General features: G+C 42.3%; 1 protein-coding gene across 1 annotated transcript; it reads right to left on the bottom strand.

Annotated features, from left to right (window-relative positions):
• Positions 1-699: 699 nt before the first annotated feature.
• Positions 700-17,406, bottom strand: srebf1 (sterol regulatory element binding transcription factor 1). The gene is made up of 19 exons (XM_080906351.1): positions 17,049-17,406; positions 13,642-14,187; positions 12,160-12,335; positions 11,906-12,043; positions 11,577-11,795; positions 11,331-11,445; positions 10,922-11,079; positions 8,313-8,529; positions 8,012-8,196; positions 7,583-7,844; positions 7,180-7,346; positions 6,746-6,914; positions 6,510-6,618; positions 6,154-6,263; positions 5,189-5,321; positions 4,877-5,042; positions 3,867-4,082; positions 3,156-3,267; positions 700-2,391 (listed from the first exon to the last, which is right to left on the bottom strand). Exons 1-19 carry the CDS (start codon positions 17,152-17,154, stop codon positions 2,171-2,173), a joined length of 3,525 nt encoding a protein of 1,174 aa, XP_080762477.1. The 5' UTR covers positions 17,155-17,406; the 3' UTR covers positions 700-2,170.
• Positions 17,407-17,735: the final 329 nt, after the last annotated feature.

Genomic DNA, 17,735 nt, shown 5'->3' with positions numbered 1-17,735 from the left:
CATTTGGTTGGTAGGCAAAAACAGCATGAATTCACTCTACCTTATAATTATGATTAGGTGATGGTGTAATTGTGTGGGGGAGATTTTTGTGGCACACTTTGGGCTCCTTACCAGCAACCAAGCATTGTTTAAACACCAAAGCCTACCTGAGTGTTGTCGCTGACCATATCCAGCCCTTTATGACCACAGTGTACCAACTCTGATGGGTCCTTCCAGCAAGATAACATACTGTGTCACAAAGCTCAAATCATATGAACCTGGCTGCTTGAACATGACGAGTTCACTGTATCCGAATGTTTCGACAAATCTACAGCAGCTGCATGATGCTATCGCACCAATATGTACCAAAATCTCAGAGGAACTTTGTTGAATTCGCCACAAAGTAATAAACGGGGTTCTAACCCAGTATTAGGAAGGTGCACCTAATGACGTGTTCCAACACATTTATTGGCAAGCTTAAGGTCACTGGTTCGATTCCAGCTGGAGACACAAGTCCCCTTTGGGGTTATGTCAGGAAGGGAATCCTGCGTGAAACTCAACCCGAAAAATGGAGCCTTTGCTGACATTAGTCCATATCTGAGTTAGAATTTCAGCCAGACACAATGCAGACATCATCTCAGGTTAGTGTAAGACTTTTAATTATTGATCATTTTTCAACCCGTATTACCCAGTTGTTTCAAATACCACAGGAAACGCTCATTTCTTCTTTACAAAATATTTTAATATTTACATGACGAAAAGGAATAGATGAAGAACATAGAAGAGATGAAAGCATGTCATTGAAAGGTCTACATCAACATTACCTTCAGACATGGTTGCATCACTGTCATCTTAATCCCATGTTTTTCAGTCTTTCACATTAGTCACATGCTATAAAAAAAATATACTGGTCCTGGGACATGTCAAAAAATTTGTTAAAAACCCCCCCAAAACAATCCTCTTAAAAATTAAAACATGGTGCTTTCTCTAGGAAAGAAACCAATAATTGAAAGAAAAAGTAACATTACAGCTACAAATAAAGAAAAGATTTGTCACAGGTTTTCTTTGGAACAAAAGGAAAAAAAGTTAATTATTTCAAAACCTTCTGCATGACATATGCAACTTTTTGTAGTTGTACAAACTACAAAAAGTTGTACCAACAGCTCATGTTTAGCTTGAGCTGTTGATTTACAACTAGCCAGTGCCTACAACAGTCGCATGGGTATGCAACGCTAACCTGATACCGCACAAGATATGCGGCGCCTAGTTTAAAACTGCAAAATAAAGCAAGATTAAAAAAGGAAAAACAGGCATTAAATCACTCTTCTTATGCAAAATACTGCTTGATCAAAGATCATAAGATTATAAATACATATTAAAATATGTACACAGCAAAACAAGAAGGAAAAAACAAACAAAACGCGACCTCTATGAAAATAACCTCATAAAGCCATAATATTACTTATCTCACTGAAATCAGCCTCACAGGCTTAGTGCAGATAGAGAAACGGGGCTCAGCTTGTGAGGCATGATTTTTTTTGTTGTTGTTGTGTTTTTTTTTTTTTTGTTGTTTTTTTATTTACCTCGACAGTTACGGTTTAGTGCTTTCCCACCACACAAGCCCACGCGCTCAGACCAATACAAGTTCTCGTTTTTCTCCCACAAAAACACAGATGCCTCATTCTGCAACCAATCAGAGCAGCCCGCCACTCCAGCCCACTAAGCTCTCCGCTAATCGGGAAAAAAAAGAACGAAAGAAAAGTGGGGCGAGTGGGGATACGCCAGTAAACGCAGGGCAAAAACCTCTTTCATACTTCTCACCCTCTCCAGTTTCCATTAGGACACGACAGCTCCTCTTTGTGGGCAAACTGTGGCACTGCAACACATTCTCACCAAGGGATCCTTTTTATTTTTTTATTTTGACAAGAGGAAAATCGTTTTTTTAAATAATCCGCAGCAACAAGAGTGCGAACTCGACAAGTGTTTTGTTGTTTGACTGGGGTGATGGGAGGGACAACGCATGAAGAAAATCCAGTTTGATATGAATCTGTACAAATCTGTTCGATAGCTGCTCACCAAAGAGAGACTGTATGGTTTTGTCTTCTGTCTGTGTGACTTCATATGTTACAGATGTTTATATATATATATATGTACACAACGTCCATGCGTGTCTCTCAGCACCCACCCCCCTCTAGCTGTTGGTGACAGTGGTGCCGCTGCCCAGTTTTATGATCATTTGCTGGCAGTCGTGGAGGGTCCTCTTGTCTCCCAGCTTCTCCAGGGTGCGGGCAGCGTCGGCCAGCATGCCCACCCTTTGGCCCGGAGCCGAAAGAAAGGACGGAGGAAGGTAGCGGCACGCCAGCATCACAGCCTCCGCCTGCTCCCGCTGGCCAGGCCGCATCTCACACTCCTCTGCACACACACAACACACAAAAACAAAAACAGTTAGTTACTGTGGAATTTCGGGTGATCTTTTTGATGTCGTTAACCAGCAACAGCCAAACAGAGTTTAATCACTGATCTGATTTATAACGAAAACTGAAATGGCCTGCCCTTCTCCAAAAAGCCTCCCACCCACCATCACTTATAAACACAATGACAAATCAACAGCATGTCCCAGCTTCTCTGTCTGCCACAAAACAAGCTAAATGAATGGTAAATAAAGCAAATACTAAAAAAAAAAAAAACTAAAGTAATTGAGTCTAACAATCAATAGATTGCTTTTAGTGTAAAATATATTAAAATATATTGGATTTCACCTGTTTATCCATTTATCAAGTATTCTAAAGAACCTTAGAAAATAATGTAAAGAAATTGTTTTCTAGCAATTCAGGAGGATCTCCGAATGTCTCAAACAGATATATACTTAGTTTAATAAAAAATAAGTCAAGAAAAAGCATCACATCCACAGAATGTAGAAGCTGCACTTATTAAATGCTGGCCCTTTTTTGACTAGACTTAATAAAGAAATAAATTTTCAAAGCAGACGGATTAGATAAGGACTGAGTGACATAAATATTCAGAGCTTTCTCTGTTACTTCACCAAATTAAAAATATCAACAGGAGTTATTAAAACAGAATCACCAGTGCAGACTGAATGAAATATCAAATCCACAGTAATATTGTACACACACACACACACACACACACACACACACACACACACACACACACACCTGTCTTGGCTCCGGGTGTTGCTCTGCGCCGCAGTGAGCGATCCAGAAGCTGATGTGTGCGGGTGGGACTGGCCCCCGCCATCAGCCTGGCCGTAGCTTCATGGAGAAACAACTGGAAAGGGATGGAGTGCAAAGAGAGAGAGGTGAGAGAAGAGGAGGAGGAGGAGGGACGACAGCGAGTGATGATGACTCACACATAATGCTCGGCTCTACCGCTGAGAGACTTTGAAGTCTTGTGAACAATGCTGCTAAACGCTTGCCTCAGGGTGTGGGTGTGTGTGTGTGTGTGTGTGTGTGTGCGCGTGCTGTAACACCTCCCAACCTCACAGAGAACTATATATACCCTGCACTGCCTGCAAATACGTGCACTGGATTATATTTGTATCCATTTCCAATGTGCTGCTCTGTGCCTTTATTAAGTGAAGAAATTCTATTCTTTTTAATTCACTCATTCACGATACATATGCAGCAGATTTGTGTTTTACACTTTCATTAAAGAGCATCTTAAGATTCATCTTAGCATGTTTTGGTTTGGATAGCATGCTGCACTCAGATCCAGTGTCTTTGTATGCAACTACTGAAATAGTTTTCAGTTGAGACAAACTTCAGATTTAGCACAAACTCTTCCCTCATATTAGGCCCAGCACAGAGCTTTGATAAACCAAAAGAGAAAACTTAAAAGACAGAATGTGGTGACAAGGTTTTACATACTCTTCGCATCGCAGGTCTGAAACTCTGTGCCAATTTGCGTAGCGAGCTGAGGTCTTGCTGAAAGCCCACGAGCTCTGGTGGAGAGGCCTGCTGAATGCCCGCAGGGCCGCTGGTCCCCGCTGAGCCTTGTCCCGTGGGAGTGGCCCCTTGTTGCTGCAGACGCCAGACATTTGTCCTCATAACCAGCAGCAGATCGCACAACAGCAACTGGACAACCTAGCGAGAAATAATTAGCTTTAGTGCTCAAATATTCTCAACTTAAAAACAAAAATGAAAAGAAAAGGGAGAAAAAAAGCCCCAGTCTCCACTGACCTCAGAACTGGATACTGAAGTATGATGAATATGTCATGTTTTGAAAAACACCAAGAATTAGACTAAAAAAATGTTTGCATGTTTGTCATACAACACCGCTTCCAGTTTATAAAAATAAGTAATATCCATCACATTTTGCTCAGGATGTTAATCTACAAATAGTTTCAGCTGCTATTATTAAAACAGTCACATTTCGTTATGTTATGCATCTCTAATCGACGCTAAAGGACATTTTCCACCTCTCCTACGCGAGTGTGTGTTCTGCTGTGAGTGGCCCAGCTCTGTGTTGCACTGCAGGTACATTGCACTCAGCTGAGACACACATGCAATGCAACTACAATGCACTGCAGCTCTGGCCATGCACATACACCGCTGTGAGCTACCTATCCACCAGCATCACCATCTGCTGAGTGCCAGAGGGTAGGACACTGCAGCATCGCAGAGTGGAGATGCTGCGAGGGATTCGCTGTCTGGTGAAGTGTGTCGCTTTGTACTGTGACAAAGGTGCACGTGTCTGTGTGCGTGCATCGTTTAATCACTTTATAACTATGTAACTATTCCCGACACTTTAAGTATTCTTGTGCATTTTTTTCCCCTCGTGCAGATGTTGCCACCTTAATGAAATGTCCCTCCTAGGTGTAATAAACATCACTTACGTGCACAAATCTGGAAGAGATTGTGCCTTTCTTTGTGCGTACCTTGTCTAAACTGGAGCTATGACAGTGTGGTCCCAGGTTGAGGCTGTCTCGGAGCAGGGCGCTGGCCTTGTCACTGTAGCTCAGACTCAATTGGCAGTTTTCTGGCTTGGACAGCAGAGCTCGCACTGCCCTGAATGTGTTCAGACAGGCTTTGGGCAGAAGACTCCTGATAGAAAGAGAGTGGTGGGCGGGCAACAGACAAAGGACACAGGTTAAAGTGGTGTAAGTGTTAGAGGGTGGGTGGGTGTGTGTCCTTAGCCTGGCATTTGCAGGGCAAAGTTCCAAATTCACATCTTTATACGTCTAACTTACTCTGCGTTCTGCAGACTGCGGGGCAGGTGCTCAACCGTCGGATACAGTCTCTCTGCTGCGGCATCATCTCCTTGGAGCCAGTTGATGATCACCACAGTGATTGAGGACCACCACTTAGAATGAGGGTCACAGCCTGGATATTAGAGGAAAAACAGTCAAAGCTGAGACACCCTCAGACAGAAACAAACATGCAGATATTTAAATCCCAGAGTGTCCACTTTCACATTTAGCATGCATGGCGGTGCACCCGTGCAGACAGCTGCTGTCTGCATTTTGACCTCTGAATCAATCTGTTTCTACCCTGGAGGATTTTGACGACTCCCTCACAAGGAAAAAGTACTCCATTTAACACAGGGCAACACACACAGACTTCTAAAACATGTAGCGAGTAACCTGAGGCTCTGCCAAGAAAAGTCTCCTATTAAAATCCCTGCACAGTCTCTCATCCCTCCCGCTCCCTCCTTCCTCTCAAGGTGATCACCAATTTGACAGTGCTGAAGATAGATGAAGCAATCTAGCGAATGCCTCCCTTTCACCTAGCCCTCTCTCGCTCAGATCAGTGATCAGTAAGGACAAAGGAAAGCGGTGGGAGGATGGAAGTCAAAGGGAAATCAAGCTACTTGATCTCTGTAGTGTAAAAATGAACTTTGTCACACAGCTTCTTATTCTGCACGCGCAGTAAAGAAAGAGCAGTGTGCAGAGAAGGCTAATGCAATTATTGCAAAAAAGATAAGTAGCAGTGAAGTAAGGAGTACGCATCTAGACAGTGTAACTGCTTGATGTACTTAAGCAACAGAAACATTTAGAGGCAAGTTCTGATTTTTCTAAAAGCAAATTTTAACCAGATTAAAAAGTCGGTACCATTAGTGATCGCTAATGTTTTTAGCGCTGAAGATACACTGTCAAAGATTACTTTTCAATACAAATGAGACCGCAAACAGAAACGACAGTTTCCATAGCCATACCTGTGACAGTTGCCATGTTGGACCCAATAGCAAAGGACTGTGAGGTGGCACCAGCCGCATCTGAAGCATTAATCAACAGCTGGAGATATTCCAGGGCATCGGCATACTCGCTGAGGACACACACACACGCACACACACTGAATGGTTATTTTGCCCCACAAATCGTTAAAATAAAACATACCTACAAAAGGGTTTTCTTTTTAAATGCCAAATTTAATTCTGCGTTTATTATCCTCATTTCTTTCTTTGTATGTTGGCGACTCTATGAGAAGTAAACCGTAACTTGTTGCCAAGAAAAGCAAACGAACCAAAAGTTACAAGAATCGATTATATGAAAGCCCGTCTTGATTTCTCACCCGTCTCCCGGACTTGTATTTTTCTCTCCGCGAGGCTGGGCCACACAGTACAGAGCCTTTTCCAGGAGGTGTTCTCTAAATGCCTGAGTCACCTGAGCCAGAGGATCCACTGCAAGGGAAACCAATAACAAATATAAACATCAGAATGTGCCTGCATATTGTAGGCAAGAGGATTCCAAATTAGGTATTGTAAAAACACAGTTATAGACTGAGTGCAAACTTTTGCTTTCACTGACCAGTGTTGCCAGCTTGGCTGTAGATGCTTTCTTTAGGGGTGCTGCGAATAGCCCAGTCCCCATCCACGAAGAAGCGGTGACCTAGTGGGTGACAAAGCCACTGCATGGCTGGGGGGACACTGCCGCTGGAAGATAGGCAAGCTTGACGAGCACTGCTCAGGAACACACGCTGTCAAAAGAAGGAAAAAAAAAAAAAAAAAAAAAAGGTTTTGGTTCGGTGTAGTTTAAAATATTACACGTTAGGACAGATCGCAGGATCTTTAATCACCTCAGTGAATGTTTATTAACCATGAAAGATAAATTAAACAGAATGTCAACTCAAAACTGGTTGTTGTTACATCACGTGAGCACAAAAGAAACAGAGTCGGGGTAAAAACACTGCTTATAAATGACTGAGCAAGACGCGTATGCTTGTGCAAACAACAGGGACTCACAGAGGTGAAATGCAGAACCCTCGGCAAACTGGCTTTGACTCGTAGAGCCGCAGAAACATAGATCTCAGCCAGCGAGGCCACAGGCAGGCATGAGCCAGAACACTCTGCAAGGTTCACTGCACTTAAAGACATGTGCACTGCTGAGAGGTGGCTGCCATTCAGTTTACCTGCAGGCACAGATCGAAGACAAGAAAACAAATTTTTTTTTTTAAATATTCACAAAAATTATTTAAACTGGAATTTATCTTTAGACAGAATCTTTTTGCACAGCAAAGACTGCAATGCTTTTTAAACCTTACTTCAAATGTTGCTGAGTCGCTTTGAAATGAATGACAATTCACCTCCTAATGTCCAGCGTGTCACACTGATCTGATCTAAAAGCAGGACTCTTATGGTGACCAACCTGTCATGTGAAGCTGGTGCAAGCGGTGGTAAACCAGGGCGGCATCACGGCTGCTTTTGCAGGCATCCTCCTGCAGGGGGCGATCAGATCGCAGCCCTCCTGCCCTGGCAGCTAGCCAGCGGCCAACCCATAGACGCTGGAGGCAGAATCTTAGCAAAGACCAGAGCGCTGCGCAGGCCAAGTCCAACTGGGAGGTGGGTAAGGGGCGACCGAGAGCCTTCAGACAAGTCCACAGGTTGTGACTGGCTTGAGCAAAATCTCCCTGTGAAGTGTAAAAGATAAATAGTGAGAGAAAACAGACGAAGAGCCACTTTATAGATTCTGTGAGAGTTCAGAAGGATTTCTGATTTAAATATGGTCAAATTCCTCCTTGTGGATCAGTACACTTTGTCAATTGGGCACACGTTGAAAAGAAAAAAAGAAGCATACTCTTGCCAGGTCCAGGTCAGCCTGTTTGCGATGCCTCCAGAACAAGACGGATGATCCAGAATGTGGTCTGGTTACAGGTTCTCCATACACCAACAGCCGTATTAGAACTCCTGATACCAGAATACCGTTCAGTAACCACACCAGTATAGTCGGGAGCATCCAATCCATCCAGCCCCATGAGTCAGCTATAAACAACACAGAGTCATTTAACTGCAAAGAAAATCTATTTATTGAGAGCTAATTATGTGAAATTTGAATCACTGCCATCTGTCTCCCTCCCAGCATTTTCCCCACTCTGTACCTGCGACATCCACACCCAGGACGGTCCTGCCCGCGTGATGGGTGCTTACAGCTTCAGTATTTCCAGATGAGCTGCTACCCGATGAACAGAACAGAGCAGCCAAAGGGTTGAGGGAGAGGAAGAGAAAGGTAAAGGCGCACAACACCATACGGGAACGGTCCAACATGCCAACGGCACTGCCACCTGCTGTCGACTGGTCCGGCGTGCCTATATTTGGCTGACACACGAGAGAATCCAGAAGGACACATTTGTGATTATTCAGTTTATTAATTCAGGCAGCAACATCAATCTGACAAAAAGTATGAGTAATTACATTTTTGAGGTGTTATAGTGGTTGATTAATAGTTGAGCGCTGTACACAAGCTGTCAAGCATCATGGGTGTTCATGGAGAATTTTTTCGCAGCCAAAAGAATCACGTTTGTATTTTTTTTTTGTGTCTATTAAGACTGACAGTTGCAGTGTGGTCAAGGTTTCTGTTGGCAACAGTTTCCTAGATTGTTCATGGGAGCGCCTGTGAAGGAAGTTTAGCAAGGTGAGGTGCTTTAAGCCGTCACCATGGCACCGACCAAACTCCAATTCACAAAAATCAGCTGATGCCAAATTTTATCACCAGAGCACATTTGGGTTAAAGGAAGAAATAGGCCGAGTTCGTGTGACGTCACTCCTGCCGTGACGTCACTCCGGCAAGCACACACGCAAGGCAATGGCGGTGTGACGAGCCAAAAACAGACTCAGGCGAGCTCACACTTTCAGAGCTCGGCACAGACAATGTTCTCTCCCACGTTTGTAGTGCAAAATGCAAAGCTGGAAACGGCAATGCATCTAATCTGAGGAAACACCTGGTCAAACACAAAACACAGCTCGAAGAATGCACCAGATCTGATAGCCCGAAAGCCAAATTCACAATCACTGCAGCTTAATTTAGCACATCTGTCACCAGTGTACAAGAGTGTGAACCAATGGATGATGACGATGATGAAAAATCTTCGTCAGGTAATTAATTAGTAAGTCGGACACGCTGCACGCAAAAAAAACAGGACTTTTTTCACTGTGTTGTTTGAAATTTTAACTCGCGTGCTGTTTACGGCAAACATACACGTCATGTGAGATTGTATATCCAAAGCATTGGTAGATAATCGCAACTAATTATAGCTTAGAATTAATATTAAATGTGTTATAATAATAATAATGATAATAATGGATTGCATTTATATAGCGCTTTTCGGGGCCCTTAAAGTGCTTTACAATACCACTATTCATTCACTCTCACATTCACACACTGGTGGAGGCAGCTACAGTTGTAGCCACAGCTGCCCTGGGGCAGACTGACAGAAGCGAGGCTGCCATGTCGCGCCATCGGCCCCTCTGGCCAACACCAGTAGGCGGTAGGTGAAGTGTCTTGCCCAAGGACACAACGACCGAGACTGTCCGAACCCGGTGTTCACTGCCAGACAGCGACCAAAGCATTAAATAACAAAATGTTTCAAGTGAGAAGTTTGGACTTATTTTTGTAAGAGAAATCTTGGATTTATTATGTCACAATGAGTAAAATACCAAAAAACAGTACCAAAGCCCAGGTACAGGTATCTGTATCTATTCAAATGTGAAAGGTAACCAAGGCTTGTTGTTCCAATAAACAAAAGAAACCCCATACAGATGGCACCATATGCATAAAGGAATAAACAAAGCACAGCAAAAACAGGTTTTATCTAGTTTCAGTTAGCCATATCTCATTTTCTATTTTGAGAATATGCAAATCATTAAAGCAGTCTATGGAAAAAAAAAACTGTTGGGGATTCATCACAGTGTGAAGAACTGTGTGGACAAATACTTCCAACAATTTAATGTATCTTAATTTTCATTCCCAACCCATCAATTCACCGCATGGGCTCAAATGAGTCCACTAACCAGTGCTGTGCTGGTGTCCCTGCATCCATAAAAAAACCTATTCTAAACATTTATTCACAGCTGCTGCCCATCTTATAAAAGGCACCATTAACACTAACATATGCTACTATCAAGACAATGTCTTTTTTTTTTTTTAATGAAGGGCTTGGCCACTTTGCCAGCACACTACCAAATTGCATGCATCCATCTGCAGAGAGTCTGGCAGCTAAACTGACCTGCCTGCATTCTGACAGGGCTGTCACCCACAGAGGCGTCCGTTGTTGTGTTTTTCCTTTCACAATGTGCCAAATGTTCAGACTGCTGAGCAGCTGAAATCCTATATCAAGCAAGCACAGAAAAAGATTGTGCTTTCAGAACTACAGCAACTGTTCTCCACGGTTCCCTCGCGCCTGCTTAAAGGTGACGCAAACCAGCGGGAAACATGCCGGTGTATCTACATTTGTCTTTAAACGCTTTGCTTTTGCTGGCCTCGAATTCAAAATAAGAAAGAAAACTTTCAAAATTTGAAATGTTTTCTTCGCATCATTTTCATGTCAATGCAGGATTTGAATGATTTGCAAATTCAGATTTTTTCAAATATATATTTTACAGAGTCCTAACTTTCATTCAAACGCAAACCTAATGGGAACAAACCATCTGTCCTTGCATCTCTATCCCGAAACCTCATCTCAAATGTTTAGTTTAAATGAGCTCTGCATACCTTTGTGTCCTCTCCCATTGGACTGTCAGGTTCTGAGTCACTGCCACAGTGAGAGAAGGAAGTTGGGGAACCCACGTCAGAGGCTGGCGGGGTGGGCAGCTCGCTCTTCACATCAGCCTGTCCATCCACCTCCATGGCAACCAGGTCCTTAAGAGACTCTGTAGAAAAGGGGTTTAAAAAAAAAAAAAGATGATGAAGGGAGTAGTTAGAGGGTCAATCAAGGGTACAAAAGAAAAGAAAACCCTACAATACACTTCATTTCATTTTATATTTGTCTTTTCAGGATTAAAAAAAAAAAATCAGCAGTCATTGTTGTTAAAGGTTACCGGAATGATTGACTTTCAAGAAATTGAAATAAAATCCCAAGAGGCTGTTGACGAATAAAGAAAAGAGCATTTTAAGCACATACTGTTTTTCTGGGCTGCCATTTTAAGAGTCATGTTCTCTTGTTTGAGCTTCTGGTTAGTCTGCTGCAGGTAACGGATGTAGTCGATGGCTTTCCTCAGTACTGCAGATTTATTGAGCTAGAAATGAAAGAAAAAGACCAACCGAATTATTAGACCTCTGCTGTTCATGAAAAAGACAACTGGACAAAAAAAGAAAAAAAGAATATGGCATAAAAAGCGTGGGATGCTTGTAAATACGTGCTTCTTACTTTAGCATCAGTGCCAGCCACCAAGTCTTTCAGCTCCATGATTTTGTCATTGATGGAGGAGCGGTACCGCTTCTCAATAGCGTTGTGGGCCGTGCGCTTCTCCCCTTTGTGTGGCTGGCCAGCCGGCTTACCACTGATAGCGATGCGGTTGATGGGAAGCTTTTCAGCATCCACCATGACAGGCACTGTAGTCAGGAAAGTACCCCCACCCATGAATGCCTGAGAAAACAGGATGATGTAAGTGCCAGGGTTAACAGCGTGGGTGTAAACTCGACAGCGGTGCACTGTGTGACTTCAGTATTAGGTTTGAGTTCATATTGTGCATCTACCTGCAGCGAAGTGCTCTGTGCTGGGGTGGTGGTGGCCAGGGACGTGGGAGAAGCTACAGTAGTGACCATGCAGGGGTCAGGCTTCAAAGTGGTCAGCAGTAGACTCTCGGCCTTGATGAACTGGGGCTGAAGCAACACCTGAGGACACCAGGGCAGATAGATGCACCGAAAATTCATTTACGTAAACGAGGACTGCAGTGCATTCGTTTTTAAGTCCATCCAGGCTCGCTCAGAGAACACCTTCACACACTTACAGGTACTTGCTGTACGTGGGCTGCGACAGTTTGAACCGGAGGGCTTGTTGACGTGGTCAGGAGAGGAGATGCAGTTGTCAGCCCTTGGAGCTGAGCCTGAATGGCCACTGGCTGAATGCTCGGCGGTGAGGATGACAAACTGGTGGCAGGAGTGCTCACACTGCTGGGACTGCCAGCTAGAAAAAAACAACAACACATTGATGCCAAAAAGACTTAAATCACACAGGTAAAATTTGAAGTAAAATCCGAGCAATTCCAACTTGAAAGTAACATTTTTATATGTTAAGTATTTGATGGTTTGTGTTAAAATTTCCGTGATCATTTAACGGTGTAGTAGCACACTACCCATTTCAACATTTAAGCTTCCAAAAGAACCGCCAGCTTTAAAAGTAAAAAACACCTGAACTCTTAATTTCATCAAAACTGCATTAGTTTTAAGACTTTGTAGGCAAAAGGTGAACTATGGACTCATTATAAATGCGATACTCTCCAAATGATATGGCCGCTACTTTCGCTTATCTCCACCAAGCTTTAAGAGATATGGATAAAGATATGCACATGCAGTGGACTGTCTACTGTGTACCCACCAATGTTCCACGTCTTGTCCACACACATAAATTTCATTTCACTTGCAAACTCTTACGCAGCTGACCAAAGTCTATGAGATTACGACATTAATTAGAAATCATGCGAGGTTAAATGACCTAGTGTCCTGATAAATGCGATGCACGTGAACAGCAAACTTGCAGGGCACTGGGCATCAGCTGCTAGATTCCATGGTTAACACAAATGTGCTTTATGTGAGCCACTAAAAACATCCTCAGCATTTAACAGAAATATAAATAAACACTTGGAGTTTTTTTCCTTCACAGATGACAATTTGTCATTCTCCCCTTTTTTTCCTTTAGAGAAAAATAACGCTGGTAAATGAGGTTATGTATCTCTATGAGATTCCATTTGTTTGTATTTGAAAAGTCGGTAAAACAGCAGTGCATGTATTGTTGAAAAGAAGTCTAACGACTGAAAGGTTAGCATCACATATTTTAATCAAATCACAATTGACAAAAATGAGATATTAACATTTTCCTTAATAACCCATTTTTTCCCCCTCACTGAATACCTGACACAAGAGGTTTGTCATTTTCACTGCGCAAAAAAAGGTTCAAAAACCTTGAACTTTAACTGTAAATTACAGAACAAAATAAACTGGTTAAGCCAGGTTAATGAAAGTTGTAAAAAGCTAAAGACAGCAGGAAGCTTGCTGGTCAACGATGCAGACAGAACTGGATTAGAAAGATCCAACATCAGACATGCAAAGTCAAGGAACTTGTCTCTATGTGAAGAAACACACTACAATAACATCACAGTTTTATTTTCATCCTTTCCCTTAAAGGTTTTATTTTTAAAGCACAGTTTGATACCCCCTACCATCTAACTCGCACATAATCTATGACTCAATCATCACCATCAGAGAGGGCTTACCTGTGTAGCTGTTTGGGCTGCTGTAGTTGGTCCGGGCCTGAGGCTGTGTCTGTGTCTGTGGTGGAGTCTGGGGTGCAGGAGAGGTGAAGAGTGCCTGAGGCGTTGAGCTGAATGCTGGGTTTGGTCCTGGGGAGCCATTAGGTGAAGCTGCCTGGGAAGGAGCAGACGGGCTGAGAACTGGTTGGGGTTGCTCCACTTGGGTCTGTCTGATGCTTTGAGCTTGTTGTGGGGAGGACGGCTGCTGCCTCTGGGTGGAGCTGGGTACCTGGGCCAGGGGAGACTGCTGGAAGGTGGGAGGCTGGAAGGCTTTGTCTGGGCTGGACGAGCTACGAGTAATAGGAGGGCCCAGCAGTGCATCCAGATGGGGGTTACTGCTTAGGATGGAAGATGAAGATGGAGGTGTGGTAGTGGTGGTTGGGGGGGAAGCTGAGGTGATGGTCTGAGTCAAACCATGAATCTCTTGTATGGGAGGAGCCGTGGTGTATGGAGGGGCATCAAAGAGTCCTCCAAACTCCATGTCCTGGTTGCTGATGAGCTGGAGCATGTCTAAACAGGAAGACAAATCACAGCCACTGTGAATGTTATTGTTCAAGTAGAAAATTTATAGCAATTTGCCAGCTTTAAACAATTAAATATGGACCAAGATCAAATCTATAGGAACTGTAAATTTCTCGAGAAAACTTGTTTAGAGATTGAATTACCGTACTATCCATTTCAGTAGCAAACTGCACTTTAATTACCAATTAATCAACCCACATGTGCTGTGACTGTTTATGATCAAACATCACTGGCAACAATTTCAGTCATGCTAAAGAAAATAAAAACGCAAGTTATCATATATCTAAGTATTATTATTAATATATAATTGCAGTGTAGAGTGGGAATGCATAAAAATGGATAAGGCCAATGTGATGCTCAAATAGAAAGGAGCATCACCTTGAAGCGTGTTTTGGTATTGGGTTTAAAAAAAAAAAAAAAAAAAAAAAAAAAAAAAAAAAGCTAAATGGCAACAAACAAAGTTGCATTAAAAAGAAGGTTTTAAAGGGGCTTTATGCAGTCCTGTAAAAAAAGTTTCGTTCAGACCTTTGCAGGCATTCGTTCATGCACAGCTCTTTTAAAGTCTCCCCGCGGCATTTTCTTACCGCGTTGATGTCTGGACCTCAACTGGGTCACTGCAAGACCTTGACTGTTTCCTTTTTCAGCCACTATCTTGTACATTTGCTGCTGTGCTTGGGAGCATTGTCCTGTTGCATGACACAATTTCGGCCAAGCATCGGACAGATGGCCTCACACTTAACTCTAGAATACTTTGAAATACAGAGGAGTTTATGTCAACTCAATCAATGCAGGTTGTTCCAAACACAACCCCCAAGTCATCACCATTCCATCGCTATGCTTAACAGTTGATATTAGGTGTTTATACAGATATGCTGTGTGATGTTGTGCATTATGAATTATTGCTCTAAAACTGTTCTGGCTTGTTTAGCTGCAACTTTGCTCCTGCATGTGCTTTTTAAACTTCAACCCATATTTGTGTTCAGTCTCTTTCCAACTTTACTGTCATTAATGTTAAAATTTAATATGCTGTAGATTATGTAGCTCATGTGTTTTTTTGAGGTTTCTCTGACCGTGAGGTGAATTTGGGACTTCCACAAACCCATGTACTGCGAACCAGAAAAACTTCTGCTTTTATAGAGTCCATTCTTTTCACATGACTGTAAATGTAGTACATCACATGTACTTATGACTACAGCAGTTTAAAATTGCTAAAAACTAAATTTTGTTTTGTTTCATCACATTTTCCATTAACACTCAAAGAATTACTAGAAAACTACTTTAAAATATCCCAGCAGGAGATGGGGTGTCTTACGCAGTTTAAAAAACACACTTTACAAGAAAGACTGCCTCTTGTTGCGTTAGAAAATACAGCAAGAAATACCAGGTACAGGTATACAGTACATTTCACACTTTAAGTTTATCAAGCCATTCATCATGTGCGTGCAGCTGTAGGTCCAAGAATCCAAGTGGTATATTATTAATGAGTTATTAATCTTAATTTGTGCTCGTGCACATATGGACTTGTAGGTTTTCATTAGCATGATCTAAAAGATATAAAACATTTTAATATGTATCTTTTCCAGAAGATTTGCTAATTACAAAGATTTAAAACTGACAAAAAAAAAACTTTACATGGAAAAAAGTGAGATGGCACGTGTTCACTAATCATTTTTTATTCTAGGAAGCAGTGTGCTCTTGAAAGACATAAGACACTGAAATAATTTTCACAGCATTTTTTACAAGGACAGTTGACCGCGTTTAATTTCTCTGTTAAGTGATTCTGAGTTCATGTTGTAACTGCAGTATAAAAAAAGAAAAAAAACGAGCAGCCTGGATTTGTGAAGCAGTGTTGTGTATGAGGTGATCGCTCTTGGCCAATCAGAGCGCATCTCGGAGACTTGCTATGCCGATCAGCCCAAGACAGGAAAAGAGAGGGAGAGCTGCCTGTGGCAATGAGTGTGAGGTTACCATCGAGCAGTGTCACAGAGGGTTACTGTCGGTCAAAGTCAGAGAGATGGAGAGCACGGCCGCAGGATATGAACACTGTTTACGCAGTGCGTGTTATCTTATTTACACTTCGCCCCCTATTACAAAACACATACTGGCCAATTTAAGAAGACTGACAGAAAACTCCAAATCTTAACAATGCTCGAAATACTCTTGTGATTTCGATTGAAGGCTTAAATTGTTGCACGAATTTTATATATGAATCATACTATATATGCTGTTTGTTTTTTGCAAAAACGGGCACGTGGATAGCACTATATTCGCAAGAAAACAAATAAAGTCGTCCACAGAGCATATGGCTAGATTAGTTTTCAACCGATTAATTTGGCATACATAAATACATAAATATTTGTCAAATCGGTCAAGTGAGGCTCTGTGAACCCAAAAAGAGAGGAATGAACGACAGTAACCCCGGTCTATGGAGCACGCTGGGGGCGGGGCGCACACGAAGCTAGCTGTACGTTAGTGTCACATATTCGCCTCATGAAATGCGCTTCTATTTTTCTATTGAACAGTAAGACACACAGACGACTTCTGATATTGCAAGAATCATCGTTATAAATTACTAACAAAACATCCCAAATATCACTTCCGGCTAGCCTCCATATACTTGCTCACTGATAGTTAGCATGTAGCTAACAGTGGATGATGAAAGCTAGCTCTCAGCTTTTAAAAGCTTTTATTTAAAAGATGTCTTTGTATCGAATGTCGTTGTAAGTGATGTTGTTAGTGTGATTATTACATGCAGAACACTTAAAGATACGAAAAGGAATGATAACACGTACGGTGTTACCGGTTTTAGCAACTGTTTTAAGCCAGCAGCAACCATTATATTTTCTTACCATCAATGTCGCTTAGGAGGGCCGTGTCAATATCACTGGGGTCGTTAAGCGACAGTGTTGGATCCAGATTATCCAACGAATGATCGTCAAAAGACAGGCTGTTCATCTTTACTGTCGTGTCTGGGCTTTCCAGTGTAGACTTGACTGACTGTCGGCGAAATCGGAAACTTCTGAGTCCTTACATTTGACAAAAGGACCAAGATCCCTGTCCTTTCGTCACATGCGCAACGCGAGCTGCAACTTTTCTTATTTTTGTAACTTTTGTGTCAACTAACTGCTCACAACTAGCCCCATCATCATCCTGGGAAACTTGTCAAACCAAGCCAAACACCGACGCTCATTCACTACTAACGTGCTTATAGCGGTAGCCAGAGAAACCCATCCAACCGATGATGATTGACAGTTGCCCCAGCCAATCACCCTCCTTTGAACTAGATTCCCACGTCCCTGTTTCTCAGCCTTGTTTTGATTGTTTGAGTAAATGAGTGAGGGCATGTGCAGTATACGGCCACGATCTAACACAATTTATACACAAAAATCAGATAATGTACAAAAAACAACAAATAATTACAGTAATCGAAGAAGTGATGCCGTGGCAAATTACATTTGATGGGTATGTAAAAAAAGCTAACTACAGCATAAACGAGTTAAGTTATGATTCCAGAGCAGCTTAATACAGTTCTGAAT

The sequence above is a fragment of the Rhamphochromis sp. 'chilingali' genome (assembly GCF_963969265.1).
Source record: "Rhamphochromis sp. 'chilingali' genome assembly, chromosome: 15".
NCBI lineage: Eukaryota > Metazoa > Chordata > Actinopteri > Cichliformes > Cichlidae > Rhamphochromis > Rhamphochromis sp. 'chilingali'.
Note: the sequence above shows the minus strand (reverse complement) of the source record. Positions and strands in the feature narration are given on the sequence as shown.